The following is a 16,454-nucleotide window of genomic DNA, read 5'->3' on the forward strand; positions in this document are numbered from 1 at the left end:
GAGAGAGGCCCTGAGATTAGTTCTGGTTTTAGGATGAGGAGGAGTAGGGGGAGGAGGTGAAGGGTTATTAGAAGATGTTCTCGGGTGGTTGAGTTTTGGAGGGTTGTGATGTGGGGGGGCAGGGTTCCTCGTTGGGTGGTTGTTAGTATGAATAGTGTATATGAGGCGGTTAGTAAGGTGGCTGTTCCAGTTAGGATGATGGTGGGGGGAGATCAATTGAATAGTGCAATTATGATATTTAGTTCTGCTATAAGGTTTGTGGTTGGAGGCAGGGCTATGTTTGTTAGGTTGGCTAGTAACCATCAGGTGGCTATTAGGGGGAGGATGGGTTGTAGTCCTTGGGTTAGAAGGAGGATGCGACTGTGTGTGCGTTCGTAGTTTGTGTTGGCTAGGCAGAATAGTATGGATGAGGTTAGGCCATGTGAGATTATGAGAATTATGGCTCCAGAGAAGGATCAATGTGTTTGGATCATACATGCAGCGATGACTAGGCCTATGTGACTTACGGAGGAGTAGGCGATGAGAGATTTTAGGTCGATTTGACGTAGGCAGATGGAGCTGGTTATTAGTGCTCCTCATAGGGCGAGGGTTATGAATGGGTAGTGGAGGAGGCTGGTTAAGGATGGGTCTGTTAGGTGGGTGATACGTATAATGCCATATCCTCCTAGTTTGAGGAGTAGGGCGGCAAGTAGTATGGAGCCTGCGATTGGGGCTTCTACGTGGGCTTTTGGGAGTCAAAGGTGGAGGCCGTATAGTGGTGCTTTAACTATGAAGGCTATGAGTAGGGCTATGTTTAGGAGGATGGTGGATCAGTAGTTGGTTGGTGAGGATGTGGGGGGGTGGGGGGAGAGTTTAGGGTGGGGAAGTGTAGAGTGCCGGTTTGTGTGTGTAGGTATAGGATTGCGATGAGTAGGGGGAGGGAGCTTATGAGTGTGTAGAAGAGGAGGTAAATGCCAGCGCTTAGGCGTTCTGGTTGACTCCCTCATCGTGTAATTAAGATTAATGTTGGGATTAGGGTTGCTTCAAAGGAGATGTAAAATATTATGAGCTCTGTGGTTGAGAAGGCTAGGATGATAAGGGGTTGTACTGCGATTAGGGTTGATGCGAAGATACGTTTTCGTGTGGGTGGTTCGTGTTGTAGGTGGTTTTGGCTTGCTAGGATTATGAGTGGTATAAGTCAGCAGGATAGGACTAGTAGGGGGGAGGATGTTTGGTCGATGCCTGTTCATTGGGTGAGGTTTTTTGTATGGGTGGTATGAGGGGGTCAGTCATTGTAGGCTTAGGGTGGCGATTAGTAGGCTGTGTGTGGTGGTGTTTGTTCATAGTGATTTTAGTGGGGATAGGAGGGCTGTTGGGAGTAGTATTATTGTTGGTAGTATGATTTTTAACATTGTAGAAGGTTTAGGTTTTGTAGGTGGTCGGAGCCGTGTGTTCGTGTGGAGGCTACTAGTATTGCTAAGCCTGTGCCTGCTTCGCAGGCGGAGAATGTGAGTATGAGGATTGGTGTGAGGGTGAGGGATGGTGCTTGGTTTTCGATTGGTCAGGTTGATAAGGCGATGTATATTGAGAGTATTATGCTTTCTAGGCATAGTAGGGCGGATACAAGGTGTGCTCGGTGGAAGGCCCATTCCTAAACAGCCTAGGGCAAAGGCTGCATAGAAGCTTAGGTGAAGAAGGGGCATGGAGAAAGTCATAGGAGGAGCTATGGTTTGTTGAGTCGAAATCAACTGTCTTGTTTTAGACTAACTTTCTTATTCTGCTCATTCTAGGCCTCCTTGTGTTCACTCGTAGATTAGGCCTAGGGTAAGTAAGAGGATGATGGTGGAGGTTCAGGTTAGAGTGGTGGTTGGGTGTTTTAGTTGGGTAGCTCATGGTAGTGGTAGTAGGAGGGCAATTTCTAGGTCGAATAGGAGACGGCGCGTTGCTTCGGGACGATCCACGCGGGCACGCCGCAGTACCTGGTGGCGGGGCGTTGGACGCCGCCGTGCTGCCTACGGGCGTTGAGGGAGACGGCGCGGCACGTGGTGTCGGTGTTGGAAGAGTCGGGAGTCCGGTATTGGTTGGAAGGGGGATCGCTGTTGGGCGCCGCGCGCAACGGGGACATCATCCCTTGGGATTACGACGTGGATTTGGGAGTCTACAAGGAGGACGTGGCGAGGTGCCGGTGGTTGGCGGCGGCGGCGGCCGGGGAGGCGGTGGAGGATGAGGATGGATTCCTATGGGAGAAGGCGGTCGAGGGGGAATTCTACCGCGTGCATTACAGCCGGAGCAACCGGCTCCACGTGGATCTGTGGCCCTTCTATTCCCGCGCCGGCGTGATGACCAAGGAGACGTGGTTGGGTCATCGGCAGGACGTGGAATTCCCGGAGAGATTCCTGCAGCCTCGGGTGCCCGTGGAGTTCGCGGGATTCACGGCCATGGCGCCCAACAGCGCCAGGGAATTCCTGGAGTTTAAGTTCGGAGCCGGAGCCATCGAGAAGCCCGAGTATCCCAATCCCAGCGTGAAGAGGATGGGGCAGGAATGAACAAAGGGGGGTGATGGGGATGGGGAATGCTCGGATATAAAGGGGTTGGGATGGGGAATCCCAGGATACAAAGGGGTTGGGATGGGGAATCCCAGGATACAAAGGGGTTGGGATGGGGAATCCTGGGACATTAAGGGGTTGGGATGGGGAATCCCGGGATACAAAGGGGTTGGGATGGGGAATCCTTGGATACAAAGGGGTTGGGATGGGGAATGCTTGGACACAAAGGGGTTGGGATGGGGAATCCTTGGACACAAAGGGGTTGGGATGGGGAATCCCAGGATACAAAGGGGTTGGGATGGGGAATCCTTGGACACAAAGGGGTTGGGATGGGGAAATCCCGGGATACAAAGGGGTTGGGATGGGGAATCCCAGGATACAAAGGGGTTGGGATGGGGAATCCCAGGATACAAAGGGGTTGGGATGGGGAATCCTTGGACACAAAGGCGTTGGGATGGGGAATCCCGGGATACAAAGGGGTTTAGGATGGGGAATCCTGGGATACAATGGGATTGGGATGGGGAATCCCGGGAATCCTGGTCCGTGCGTGTCCCCCATTGACAATAAAGCCTCTTTGTGCCCCCCCATTGTCCCCATCCCTTCTTATCCCCCCCCATCCCAATTGAGCCCCCCAAATGTGATATGGGGGGGGGGGTGTGTCCCTATGCCCCCCCCATCTCTGCTCCATCACAGCCACGTTTATTCACAGCACAAGGATGGGGGGGGACGGGGACATCAAGGGGGTCCATGGGGGGCAATGGGGGTCCATGGGGGGCAATGGGGGTTTAATGGGGGGCAATGGGGGGGGAGTTTGGTCCCGGTTCACTCCAGGGACTGGAGCATCAGGAGCTGCTTGAGGACCTTGGTCTGGCTCGTCTCCCGGATCTCCCCGGCCAGGAACATCTCATCCACCACCGTGTACACCTGGGGTGTGGGGCGGGACCCATGGATGTGGGGCGGGACCCGTGGATGTGGGGCAGGGGGCCATGGATGGGGGGCAGGACCCATAGGTGTCGGGCAGGGCCCATGGATGGGGGTAGGACCCATGGATGTGGGGCAGGAGCCACAGATTGGGGGGCGGGGACCCACGGATGGGGGGCAGGACACAGGGATGGGGGCGGGACACAGGGATGGGTATAGGACCCATGGATGGGGGCGGGACCCATGGATATGGGGCAGGACCCATAGGTGTGGGGCGGGACCCATGGATGTGGGGCAGGACCCAAAGGTGTGGGGCGGGACCCATAGGTGTGGGGTGGGACCCATGGATATGGGGCAGGACCCATAGGTGTGGGGCGGGACCCATGGATATGGGGCAGGACACATAGGTGTGAGTCAGGACCCATGGATATGGGGCAGGACCCATAGGTGTGAGGCAGGACCCATAGGTGTGAGGCAGGACCCATGGATATGGGGCAGGACCCATAGGTGTGGGGCAGGACCCATGGATATGGGGCAGGACACATAGGTGTGAGTCAGGACCCATGGATATGGGGCAGGACCCATAGGTGTGAGGCAGGACCCATGGATATGGGGCAGGACCCATAGGTGTGGGGCAGGACCCATAGGTGTGGGGCGGGACCCATGGATGTGGGGCCGGATGAGACTCGTGGTCCCATTACCTTATAGAAGTTGAAGACGAGGTCGAGCTCGCAGACGTTGTGGAAGTACTCATTGAGCACCTGGGGGCAGCCAGGGGCCATGGGTCATTAATTAGCCTTAATTAACTGACTCATAAGCATCAATTAACATTAATTACCAACGACCATTAATCATTAACGAGGTTAAGTCATTAATGAACATTAATTAATGTGTATTAACAAGCATTAAAGTCAATTTATTAAGGGCAATTAATGTTCTTTAGTTTATTAAGGACCGTCAATGAGGGCCGTCAATGAGGGTCGTCAATGAGGGTCGTCAATGAGCGTCGTCAATGAGGGTCGTCAATGAGCGTCGTCAATGAGCGTCGTCAATGAGGGTCGTCAATAAGGGTCGTCAATGAGGGTCGCTAATGAGGGTCGCTAATGAGGGTCGTCAATGAGCGTCGTCAATGAGCGTCGTCAATGAGCATCGTCAATGAGGGCCGTCAATGAGGGCCGTCAATGAGGGCCGTCAATGAGGGTCGTCAATGAGGGTCGTCAATGAGGGTCGTCAATGAGCGTCGTCAATGAGCGTCGTCAATGAGGGTCGTCAATGAGGGTCGTCAATGAGCGTCGTCAATGAGCGTCGTCAATGAGCGTCGTCAATGAGGGTCGTCAATGAGCGTCGTCAATGAGCGTCGTCAATGAGGGCTGTCAATGAGGGCCGTCAATGAGCATCGTCAATGAGGGCCGTCAATGAGGGCCGTCAATGAGGGCCGTCAATGAGGGCCGTCAATGAGGGTCGTCAATGAGGGTCGTCAATGAGGGTCGTCAATGAGCGTCGTCAATGAGGGTCGTCAATGAGCGTCGTCAATGAGGGCCGTCAATGAGGGCCGTCAATGAGCATCGTCAATGAGGGTCGGGTGTCAATGAGGGCCTGTCAATGAGGGTCGTCAATGAGCGTCGTCAATGAGGGTCGTCAATGAGCGTCGTCAATGAGGGCCGTCAATGAGCGTCGTCAATGAGCGTCGTCAATGAGGGCCGTCAATGAGCGTCGTCAATGAGGGTCGTCAATGAGCGTCGTCAATGAGCGTCGTCAATGAGCGTCGTCAATGAGGGCGGTCAATGAGGGCCGTCAATGAGGGCCGTCAATGAGGGCCGTCAATGAGGGCCGTCAATGAGGGTCGTCAATGAGCGTCGTCAATGAGGGTCATCAATGAGGGCCGTCAATGAGGGTCGTCAATGAGGGTCGACAATGAGGGTTGTCAATGAGGGCCGTTAATGAGGGTCGTCAATGAGGGTCGTCAATGAGGGCCGTCAATGAGGTTCGTCAATGATCGTCGTCAATGAGGGCCGTCAATGAGGGCTGTCAATGAGGGTCGTCAATGAGGGCCGTCAATGCGGGTCGTCAATGCGGGTCGTCAATGGGGGCCGTCAATGAGGGTCGTCAATGAGCGTCGTCAATGAGGGCCGTCAATGAGCGTCGTCAATGAGCGTCGTCAATGACGGCCGTCAATGAGGGTCGTCAATGAGGGCCGTCAATGAGCGTCGTCAATGAGCGTCGTCAATGAGGGTCGTCAATGAGGGCCGTCAATGAGCGTCGTCAATGAGCGTCGTCAATGACGGCCGTCAATGAGGGTCGTCAATGAGGGCCGTCAATGCAGGTCGTCAATGAGGGTCGTCAATGAGCGTCGTCAATGAGCGTCGTCAATGAGCGTCATCAATGAGGGTCGTCAATGAGGGCCGTCAATGAGCGTCGTCAATGAGGGTCGTCAATGAGCGTCGTCAATGAGCGTCGTCAATGAGGGTCGTCAATGAGGGTCGTCAATGAGGGTCGTCAATGAGGGTCGCTAATGAGGGTCGTCAATGAGGGCCGTCAATGAGGGCCGTCAATCAGGGTCGTCAATGAGGGCCGTCAATGAGGGCCGTCAATGAGGGCCGTCAATGAGGGTCGTCAATGAGGGTCGCTAATGAGGGCCGTCAATGAGCGTCGTCAATGAGGTTCGTCAATGAGGGTCGTCAATGAGCGTCGTCAATGAGCGTCGTCAATGAGGGTCGTCAATGAGGGTCGTCAATGAGGTTCGTCAATGAGGGCCGTCAATGAGGTTCGTCAATGAGGGCCGTCAATGAGGGCCGTCAATGCGGGTCATCAATGAGGGTCGTCAATGGGGGCCGTCAATGGGGGCCGTCAATGGGGGCCGTCAATGGGGGGCGTCAATGAGGGTCGTCAATGAGGGTCGTCAATGAGGGTCGTCAATGAGGGTCGTCAATGAGCGTCGTCAATGAGGGTCGTCAATGAGGGCCGTCAATGGGGGTCGTCAATGAGGGTCGTCAATGAGCGTCGTCAATGAGCGTCGTCAATGAGCGTCGTCAATGAGGGCCGTCAATGAGGGCCGTCAATGAGGGTCCTCAATGAGGGTCGTCAATGCGGGTCGTCAATGCGGGTCGTCAATGAGGGTCGTCAATGAGGGCCGTCAATGAGGGTCATTAATGAGGGCCGTTAATGAGGGTCATTAATGAGGGCGTTAATGAGGGCCCCTCACCTCCACGAAGTTGTGGATGGCCTCCAGGTAGGCCAAGTTGTTGTCGGTGACGTCAACGCAGATGCAGAAGTAGAGGCCGGCGTAGCGGCGGTAAATGATCTTGAAGTTCCGGAACTGGGGGGGAAATAGGGGGATGGGGGGAATGGGGGTGATGGGGGTGATGGGGGGAATGGGGGAATGGGGAGAATGGGGGGATTCGGGGGAATGGGTGGGATGAGGGGAATGGGGGGGATGGGGGATGGGAGCAATGGAGGCAATGGGGATAATGGGGGCAATGGGAGTAATAGGGGCAATGGGGGGAATGAGGGAATGGGGGGAATGGGGATAATAGGGTGAATGGAGGCAATGGGGCAATGAGGGTAATGGGGGCAATGTGGGGTCACCCCCAGCTCCCTATTAAAGCCCCATCCCCAACCCTCGTCCCAGGGCTCCATCCCTGCCCCTCACCCCTGCTGCAGCCCCATTCCTCACCCCATTCCCAAAGAACCCCCGGGAAGTGAGGGATTTGGGAATCAGATCCCGGGATTTGGGGCTCAGATCCCGGGATTTGGGAATCAGATCCCGGGATTTGGGGTCAGATCCCGGGATTTGGGAATCAGATCCCGGGGATTTGGGGTCAGATCCCGGGATTTGGGGTCAGATCCCAAGATTTGGGGTCAGATCCTGGGATTTGGGGCTCGGATCCTGGGATTTGGGGTCAGATCCTGGGATTTGGGGTCCAGATCCTGGGATTTGGGGTCAGATCCTGGGATTTGGGGCTCGGATCCTGGGATTTGGGGTCAGATCCTGGGATTTGGGGGCTCAGATCCCGGGATTTGGGGTTAGATCCCAGGATTTGGGGTCAGATCCCGGGATTTGGGAATCAGATCCCGGGATTTGGGGTCAGATCCCGGGATTTGGGGTCAGATCCCGGGATTTGGGGTCAGATCCCAAGATTTGGGGTCAGATCCCAAGATTTGGGGCTCGGATCCTGGGATTTGGGGTCAGATCCTGGGATTTGGGGCTCGGATCCTGGGGATTTGGGGTCAGATCCTGGGATTTGGGGTCCAGATCCTGGGATTTGGGGTCAGATCCTGGGATTTGGGGTCAGATCCTGGGATCTGGGGCTCGGATCTGGGATCTGGGACTCAGATCCTGAGATTTGGGGTCAGATCCCGGGATTTGGGGTCAGATCCTGGGATTTGGGGATCAGATCCCGGGATTTGGGGTCAGATCCCAGGATTTGGGGTCAGATCCCGGGATTTGGGGTCAGACCCCAGGCTGTGGGTCTCAGACCCCTGGCTATGGGTCTCAAACCCCCAGCTATGGATCTCAGACCCCAAGGTGTGGGTCTCGGACCCCAATCTGTGGGTCTCAGACCCCCGGCTGCGGGTCTCAGACCCCCGGCTATGGGTCTCAGACCCCCGGCTATGGGATCTCAGACCCCAATCTGTGGGTCTCAAACCCCCGGCTATGGATCTCAGACCCCAATCTGTGGATCTCAGACCCCAATCTGTGGGTCTCAGACCCCCGGCTATGGGTCTCAGACCCCAAGGTGTGGGTCTCAAACCCCCAGCTATGGATCTCAGACCCCAAGGTGTGGGTCTCAAACCCCCAGCTATGGATCTCAGACCCCAAGGTGTGGGTCTCAAACCCCCAGCTATGGATCTCAGACCCCAATCTGTGGGTCTCAGACCCCCGGCTATGGATCTCAGACCCCAATTTGTGGGTCTCAGACCCCCGGCTATGGATCTCAGACCCCTGGCTATGGATCTCAGACCCCAATCTGTGGGTCTCAAACCCCCAGCTATGGATCTCAGACCCCAAGGTGTGGGTCTCAGACCCCCGGCTATGGGTCCCGGACCCCCAGCTATGGGTCTCAGTACCTCCACGAAGTTGGTGTGCTTGGCGTCGCGGACGGTGACCACGGCGTGCACCTCCTCGATGAGCTTCTGCTTCTCGTCGTCGTCGAACTGCATGTACCACTTGGCCAGGCGCGTCTTCCCCGCCCGGTTCTGGATCAGGATGAAGCGGATCTGCCCCACGGGGGGGGGAATAACGGGATCGGGGGGGGGAATAACGGGATCGGGGGGGATAACGGATCGGGGGGGGGAATAACGGGATTGGGGGGGGAATAATGGGATCGGGGGGGGGAATAACGGGATTGGGGGGGAATAATGGGATCGGGGGGGAAGAATGGGATTGGGGGGGATAACGGGATCGGGGGGGATAACGGGATCGGGGGGGGATAACGGGATCGGGGAATAACGGGATCGGGGGGGGATAACGGGATCGGGGGGGAATAACGGGATCGGGGGGGAATAACGGGATCAGGGGGAATAACGGGATCAGGGGGAATAACGGGATCAGGGGGGGAATAACGGGATCGGGGGGGATAACGGGATCGGGGGGGAGAATGGGATCATGGGGGTAAGAATGGGATGGGGGGGAGAATGGATTGGGGGGAAGAATGGGATCGGGGGGGCAATAACGGGATCGGGGGGGGAAATAACGGGATCGGGGGGGGGAGAATGGGATCATGGGGGTAAGAATGGGATGGGGGGGAGAATGGGATTGGGGGGAAGAATGGGATCGGGGGGGGGGATAACAGGATCGGGGGGGGAATAACGGGATCAGGGGGGGAATAACGGGATGGGGGGGGAAGAATGGGATTGGGGGGGGAGAATGGGATTGGGGGGGGAAGAATGGGATTGGGGGGGGAGAATGGGAACAGGGGGGCAAGAATGGGATTGGGGGGGAGAATGGGATCGGGGGGAGAATGGGATTGGGGGGAGAATGGGATCAGGGGGGCAAGAATGGGATCGGGGGGGAGATGGGATCGGGGGGGGAAGAATGGGATCAGGGGGGGAGAATGGGATCAGGGGGGGAGAATGGGATTGGGGGGAAGAATGGGATTGGGGGGGAAGAATGGGATTGGGGGTAAGAATGGGATCGGGGGAGAGAATGGGATTGGGGGGGAAGAATGGGATTGGGGGGGAGAATGGGATTGGGGGGGAGAATGGGATCAGGGGGCAGAATGGGATTGGGGGGGGAAGAATGGGATTGGAGGGGCAAGAATGGGATCGGGGGGGGGCAAGAACGGGATCGGGGGGGCAATAACGGGATGGGGGGGGCAAGCTATATGTGCTGTATGTGTCCCATAGGGAGTGTTCTATGCCCCTACCTATAGAACATCATATGTTCCATGCATGCACACACACTATATATGCTATATATGTTATATGTATGTTATATATATGTTATATATGTTATATGTGTTATATATGTTATATGTGTTAATGTGTTATATGTGTGATATATGTTTTATCTGTTTATATATGTTGTATGTGTTATACGTGTGTTATATATGTTATATATGTTATATATGTTACTGCACTACATAACTTACATTGTTCTTACATATTACATATCCTATATACACTATGGATGCTTTACATTGTTGTGTATGTCATATATAATGCACATCCCATATATTACATATAATAAAACAATATTATATTGTGCATGCTATATGAAATAGATACAAATATTATATAGAACATACATATTATATATGTAACACGTATAGGAAGTCATATGCTGCCTAGAGGGACTCTTATATGCCCCCTATATGTCCCATAGGGGAGTCTTATGTCTCCCCCCTATATGTCCCATAGGGAGTCTTCTCTCTCCCCCTATATGTCCCATAGGGAATCTTCTCTCTCCCCCCTATATGTCCCATAGGGAGTCTTCTCTCTCCCCCCATATATCCCATAGGGAGTCTTCTCTCTCCCCCCATATATCCCATAGGGATTCTTCTCTCTCCCCCCATATATCCCATAGGGAGTCTTCTCTCTCCCCCCTATATGTCCCATAGGGAGTCTTGCATGCCAGCTGTATGTAAGATGTACATATGACAGACATATGTGTTACATATATGTTATATATATATTATTATGCATTTTATTGCTCTATAGGGTTTATATCCCATATTATATACCTATATTACATGCAATATATATATATAACATATTAGATCCATAGGGCATCAAAGGAGCCTTCTATCACCTCAATGCCTGACAAAGCCCCCCAACAGTCCCCCCTCCCCATAGGGCAGCCCCATAGAGGCACTCCAATGGGGTGCCCTATAGAAGACACCCCCCCGACCCTTACCCCCCCCCAAAGCCGCTCCCTATGGGGGGGACCCCACACCCCCACAAAGCCAGCTCGCAATGGGAGCGCCCTATAGGGCCCCCCTCCCCTATGGGGCACCCCATAGCCCCCTATGGCCCCTCCTCAATGGGGAGCCCCCCCCTTCTTCCCGTTGCTCACCATGGCTGCTGGTCCCGTGCCCCCCCGGCTCCGGCTCGAACCGGATATCCGCTCCCGGCCGCCGCGGGGCACGATGGGAGTTGTAGTCCCGCCCCCTCCGCTTTGGGCCACATTACCCAGAGGCCTTTGCGCCGAGCGCGGGGCATGACGGGAGTTGTAGTCCCGACCCCACTGCTTTGGGCCACATTACCCAGAGGGCTTTGCGCTGAGCGCAGGGCATTACGGGAGTCGTAGTCCCGCCCCCTCCGCTTTGGGCCACATTACCCAGAAGCCTTTGCGCCGAGCGCGGGGCACGACGGGAGTCGTAGTCCCGCCCCCTCCGCTTTGGGCCACATTACCCAGAAGCCTTTGCGCCGAGCGCGGGGCACGACGGGAGTCGTAGTCTTCCCCTCGTTCCGCTGCCGCTCCCGCCCCACCGAGGCCTCCGTGCAGGCCGCAGGCCTCACACCCGGGCTCCGTTCGCTCCGGTTGGGGGGCGCTCACCGCCGTTAATCCGCGGGCGTGGTGGGGGTGTCCCGGTGTCCACCGGAGCCTTTGAGGCCTTCCTTCGCCTTCCTCTTCCTACGCATGCGTAAAGAGCGCGCACAGCGCCCCCTAGCGCACGGGAGGAAGCGGAGGAGGAGGAGGAGGAGGAGGAGGAGGAGGAGGAGGAGGGAGGGGGGGGGGGGGGGGGAGGAAGGCGCCGCCGCCGCCGCCATTACGAGGCCGAGCCCGCCCCGCCGCCGCCCCCCGCCGCCGCCCCGAGGGGGGGACATGGCGCTGCCGCCGCCCGCAGCCCCCGGCCCGGCCGCCACGGTAAGAGCGGCCCTGTCCGCACCCCACACCCCCCCCACATCCCACCCCATAGACATCCACACAACCCCCCCCTCCCCCCCCCCTGCGAACAATGGGACCGCCCCACCCCCGCTAAGCGCTGTCCCAGCCGGGCCGGCCCAAAACCCGGGGGGGGGGGGGGGGGGGAGCGAGAACCTCCCCCCCCCCCTGCGATGGGGTGGGGTGGGGGGTCAGGACTAAGGGAGGCCCCATAAGTTATGGGGCAGGATGGGGGACACCCCCCGTGACAAGGGGCAATGCACCCCCCGCGCTATGGGGTGGAGGGAAGGGGGTGTTTCTCCCCCCCCACCCCCCCATCATGGGGGTAAATGGAGGTGCCCCAGCCTGAACGGGCCTTAAGGACCCCCCCCCCCCCCCCATTGGGGGGCTGTACCACGTGGGGGGGGGGGGGTGCGTGTCCATTACCCCCCCCCCTCCCCCTTATTCCATCCCTTTCCCTCTTGTCCCATCCCATTCCCAAGCTTTCCCCTATGGAAGCACCCCCAAAGCCACCCCCTCCTCCATCCGCCGCCCCTTTTGGTCCAGGGATAACGGGAATGGGGGGGGTTGGCATGGGAAGAACCACATTGGGGGGGTTAATGGGAATGGGGGGGTTAATGGGGATAGGGGGGTTCATGGGAATAGGGGGGGTTAATGGGAATGGGGGGGTTAATGGGAATGTTGGGGTTCAATGGGAATGGGGGTGCTTAATGGGAATGGGGGGGTTTAATGGGAATAGGGGGGTTTAGTGGGAATAGGGGTTTAATGGGAATGGGGGGGTTAATGGGGATAGGGGGGTTTAATGGGAATGGGGGGGTTAATGGGAATGTTGGAGTTTAATGGGAATGTTGGGGTTTAATGGGGATAGGGGTTTAATGGGAATGGGGGTCCTTAATGGGAATAGGGGTTTAATGGGAATGGGGGGGTTTAATGGGAATGGGGGGGTTTAATAGGAATAGGTGGGTTTAGTGGGAACAGGGGGTTTAATGGGAATAGGGGTTTAATGGGAATGGGGGTGTTTAATGGGAATGTTGGGGTTTAATCGGGATAGGGGGGTTTAATGGGAATGGGGGTGTTTAATGGGAATAGGGGTTTTAATGGGAATAGGGGTTTAATGGGAATGGGGGGGTTTAATAGGAATAGGGGGGTTTAGTGGGAACAGGGGGTTTAATGGGAATAGGGGGGTTTAGTGGGAACAGGGGGTTTAATGGGAATAGGGGTTTAATGGGAATGGGGGTGTTTAATGGGAATGTTGGGGTTTAATCGGGATAGGGGGGTTTAATGGGAATGGGGGTGCTTAATGGGAATAGGGGGTTTAATGGGAATAGGAGGTTTAATGGAAATGGGGGTGTTTAATGGGAATAGGGGGGTTTGCTGGGGATAGGGGGGTTTAATGGGAATGGGGGTGCTTAATGGGAATAGGGGGTTTAATGGGAATAGGGGGTTTAATGGGAATGGGGGGGTTTAATGGGAATAGGGGTTTAATGGGAATAGGGGGTTTAATGGGAATAGGTGGTTTAATGGGATTAGGGGGGTTTAATGGGAATAGGGGTTTAATGGGAATGGGATGGGATGAATGGGAATGGGGTGGGATGAATGGGAATAGGTGGTTTAATGGCATTAGGGGGGTTTAATGGGAATAGGGGTTTAATGGGAATAGGGGGTTTAATGGGAATAGGGGTTTAATGGGAATAGGGGGTTTAATGGGAATGGGATGGGATGAATGGGAATGGGATGGGATGAATGGGAATAGGTGGTTTAATGGCATTAGGGGGGTTTAATGGGAATCGGGGTTTAATGGGAATAGGGGGTTTAATGGGAATGGGATGGGATGAATGGGAATGGGGTGGGATGAATGGGAATAGGTGGTTTAATGGCATTAGGGGGGTTTAATGGGAATAGGGGTTTAATGGGAATAGCGGGTTTAATGGGAATAGGGGTTTAATGGGAATAGGGGGTTGAATGGGAATGGGGTGGGATGAATGGGAATGGGGTGGGATGAATGGGAATAGGGGGTTTAATGGGAATGGGATGGGATGAATGGGAATGGGGGGGTTAATGGGAATGGGGGGTTCGTGCCTTGCTGCTGATGTGAATGGGGCTTTGCTCCCGTTCGGATCCCGTCAGGAGCTGCTGGATCCCTCCGAGCCGCTGGGAATTGGTGCTTGAATCCAGGGTGCTCCAGGCCGGATCCACAGGTGAGGGCACCTGGAAGCTCCCATTCCATGCTTCCCATCCCGCTTTCCACCCGGATAAACCCCCCCCCCCATCGGTCCCAAAGGCTGTGGCGTTCCATCCCCATTCCCAAAGTGGGGAAGCTCCATAAGGCTCCATCATGGGGCTGGGAATGGAGAGTCAAATCCCTTTTCCTTCCTCCTTCTTTGATCCCTTTGGATCTTCCCCTTCCTTTCCCAACCACCCCCATTGTGTCTCCAGCTTGGCTTTTCCCTCGTGGCGTTCGCCCATCCCATGGGATTGGTAAATGGTGGCTTTGGGAATGTCCCCTTGGGAAGCTCATCCTCTCCTAAACGATCTCCAGGCCATCCATAGGGCTTGACCGGGATCCTTCCCTCCTTATCCTCAACCCATGGTGGGGCTGCTGGATGGGGAATATCCAATGGGATTGGAAAACCCTTTGGGAAGCTCCAGGAGCCATCCCTATGGCCAACACCTTCCCACCCCACCAGTGAGCTCCGGGCCTCGCTTTGGGTTGGGAACGGGCTCGGAGATGGGAATTCCTCTTTTTGTCCTTCAGGGAATGCCCATTGCTTGGCATTGCCGTTGGGAATGGGGTGGGAAGAGGGATTTTGGGGTGGTTGCCATGGAAGCGGGCGCGCTGACGGCACCGTCGCGGCCGCAATTGAGGAGCGGCAGCTTGGGGTTGGCCTGGTTGGGCCTCAGGTTGCTCCTGGCTCCGTTGCTGAGGGATCTCAAGGGCTTTGGCCCCATCCTTGGTGACTCACAGGGACCTTGCTCCGGCGCTGGGATCTTCTCCAGGAGGTTGGATGGATCCATCCCCGCTACGGAGAGGGTCCTGGATGGGTTCTGCTCTGGTTGGGTTGGATGTTGGATGCTTCCTGGGGGTGGGAAGGGCTTTGTTTGGGCCATGGACATGGACATTGGACATGGACATGCACATGGACATTGGGCGTGGTCAGCACCTCAATGGAGACCTACACATGGACGTTGGCCATGGCCAACACCTCAATGGAGACCTGCACATGGCCATGGTCAACACTTCAATGGAGACCTGCACATGGACATTGGCCGTGGTCAACACCTCAATGGAGACCTGCACATGGACATTGGCCATGGCCAACACCTCAATGGAGACCTGCACATGGCCATGGTCAACACCTCAATGGAGACCTGCACATGGACATTGGCCGTGGTCAGCACCTCAATGGAGACCTGCACATGGCCATGGTCAACAGTTCAATGGAGACCTGCACATGGACATTGGCTGTGGTCAGCACCTCAGTGGAGACCTGCACATGGACGTTGGCCATGGCCAACACCTCAATGGAGACCTGCACATGGACATTGGCCGTGGTCAGCACCTCAATGGAGACCTGCACATGGACGTTGGCCATGGCCAACATCTCAATGGAGACCTGCACATGGACATTGGCCACGGCCAACACCTCAGTGGAGACCTGCACATGGACATTGGCCATGGCCAACACCTCAGTGGAGACCTGCACATGGACATTGGCCATGGCCAACACCTCAATGAAGACCTGCACATGGACATTGGCCGTGGTCAACACCTCAATGAAGACCTGCACATGGACATTGGCCATGGCCAACACCTCAGTGGAGACCTGCACATGGCCATGGCCTACACTTCAATGGAGACCTGCACATGGACATTGGCCATGGCCAACACCTCAATGGAGACCTGCACATGGACATTGGCCATGGCCAACACCTCAATGGAGACCTGCACATGGACATTGGCCATGGCCAACACCTCAGTGGAGACCTGCACATGGCCATGGCCTGCACTTCAATGGAGACTTGCACATGGACGTTGGCCATGGCCAACACCTCAATGAAGACCTGCACATGGACATTGGCCGTGGTCATTGGGGGTGGTGGGCCACTGGGATGGGTTGAATGGAGAAGCTTTGGCTGCTCCATCACCATCAAGGCCAGGTTGGAGCATCCCTTTGGAAAGCATCCCTATTGGAAGTGGATGATCTCTGGCTCTCTCCCAACCCAAAGCATTCCACGCTTGCGTGCTGTAGCTTGGACCAGGTGGTGCTTGAAGGTCCTTCCAACTCCAGCCATAGGGATGAACTTCCCAAGATCCCATCCAACGCTTCCCTCTTCCAATTGGCTGCTCTTTCTCCTCACCCCATCCCTCCATCCCATGCCCAAAGCCCCTCTTGGAGCCCCTTTAGCCTCCGGAACGCGCTCCAGGGTCTCCATGGACCTTCTCCGTAGTAGAGATGCTCCAAACCCTCTCCGTTGATGGAATTCCAAGTGGGAACGCCGCTTCTGCTGGTGCATTAGCCCCTTGGCAAGGGAGGGTTGAAGAGGAACCCAGTGAGCTTGGGACTGTGGGAGACCCAGCACCGGTTTTGGGGGGATCCGGCATCAGCTCCGGCTCCGCGCGTTCCCGGTTCTCCGGTGGAAAACCCCTTTTGGGCTTCGGCTCCTCTTCGGAAGGGGAATTC

At 55.9% G+C, this 16,454-nt stretch overlaps 2 protein-coding genes across 2 annotated transcripts; one reads left to right on the plus strand and one right to left on the minus strand.

Annotated features, from left to right (window-relative positions):
- Positions 1-1,478: 1,478 nt before the first annotated feature.
- Positions 1,479-2,532, plus strand: FKRP (fukutin related protein; the record flags this gene model as incomplete). The annotated part of the gene is made up of 2 exons (XM_061444453.1): positions 1,479-1,487; positions 1,911-2,532. Coding segments are annotated over 2 exons (624 nt in total), but the record flags the coding sequence as incomplete, so codon positions are not given.
- Positions 2,533-3,333: 801 nt separating this feature from the next.
- On the minus strand, positions 3,334-11,052 carry AP2S1 (adaptor related protein complex 2 subunit sigma 1). Its single transcript, XM_061444449.1, has 5 exons — positions 10,960-11,052; positions 8,514-8,663; positions 6,649-6,762; positions 4,148-4,207; positions 3,334-3,449 (listed from the first exon to the last, which is right to left on the minus strand). Exons 1-5 carry the CDS (start codon positions 10,960-10,962, stop codon positions 3,348-3,350), a joined length of 429 nt encoding a protein of 142 aa, XP_061300433.1. The 5' UTR covers positions 10,963-11,052; the 3' UTR covers positions 3,334-3,347.
- Positions 11,053-16,454: the final 5,402 nt, after the last annotated feature.

Source organism: Pezoporus flaviventris, unplaced genomic scaffold (genome assembly GCF_033815535.1).
Source record: "Pezoporus flaviventris isolate CSIRO_AGI_PZ_B2104156 unplaced genomic scaffold, CSIRO_AGI_Pfla_v1 ptg000889l, whole genome shotgun sequence".
NCBI classification, from domain to species: domain Eukaryota; kingdom Metazoa; phylum Chordata; class Aves; order Psittaciformes; family Psittacidae; genus Pezoporus; species Pezoporus flaviventris.

Coding starts and splice junctions, on each gene's coding strand:
- AP2S1 (XM_061444449.1), bottom strand. Junction 4,208..6,648: donor CCATCCACAACTTCGTGGAG/GTGAGGGGCCCT, acceptor GGCTGCCCCCAG/GTGCTCAATGAGTACTTCCA. Junction 3,450..4,147: donor TCGTCTTCAACTTCTATAAG/GTAATGGGACCA, acceptor CCCACACCCCAG/GTGTACACGGTGGTGGATGA.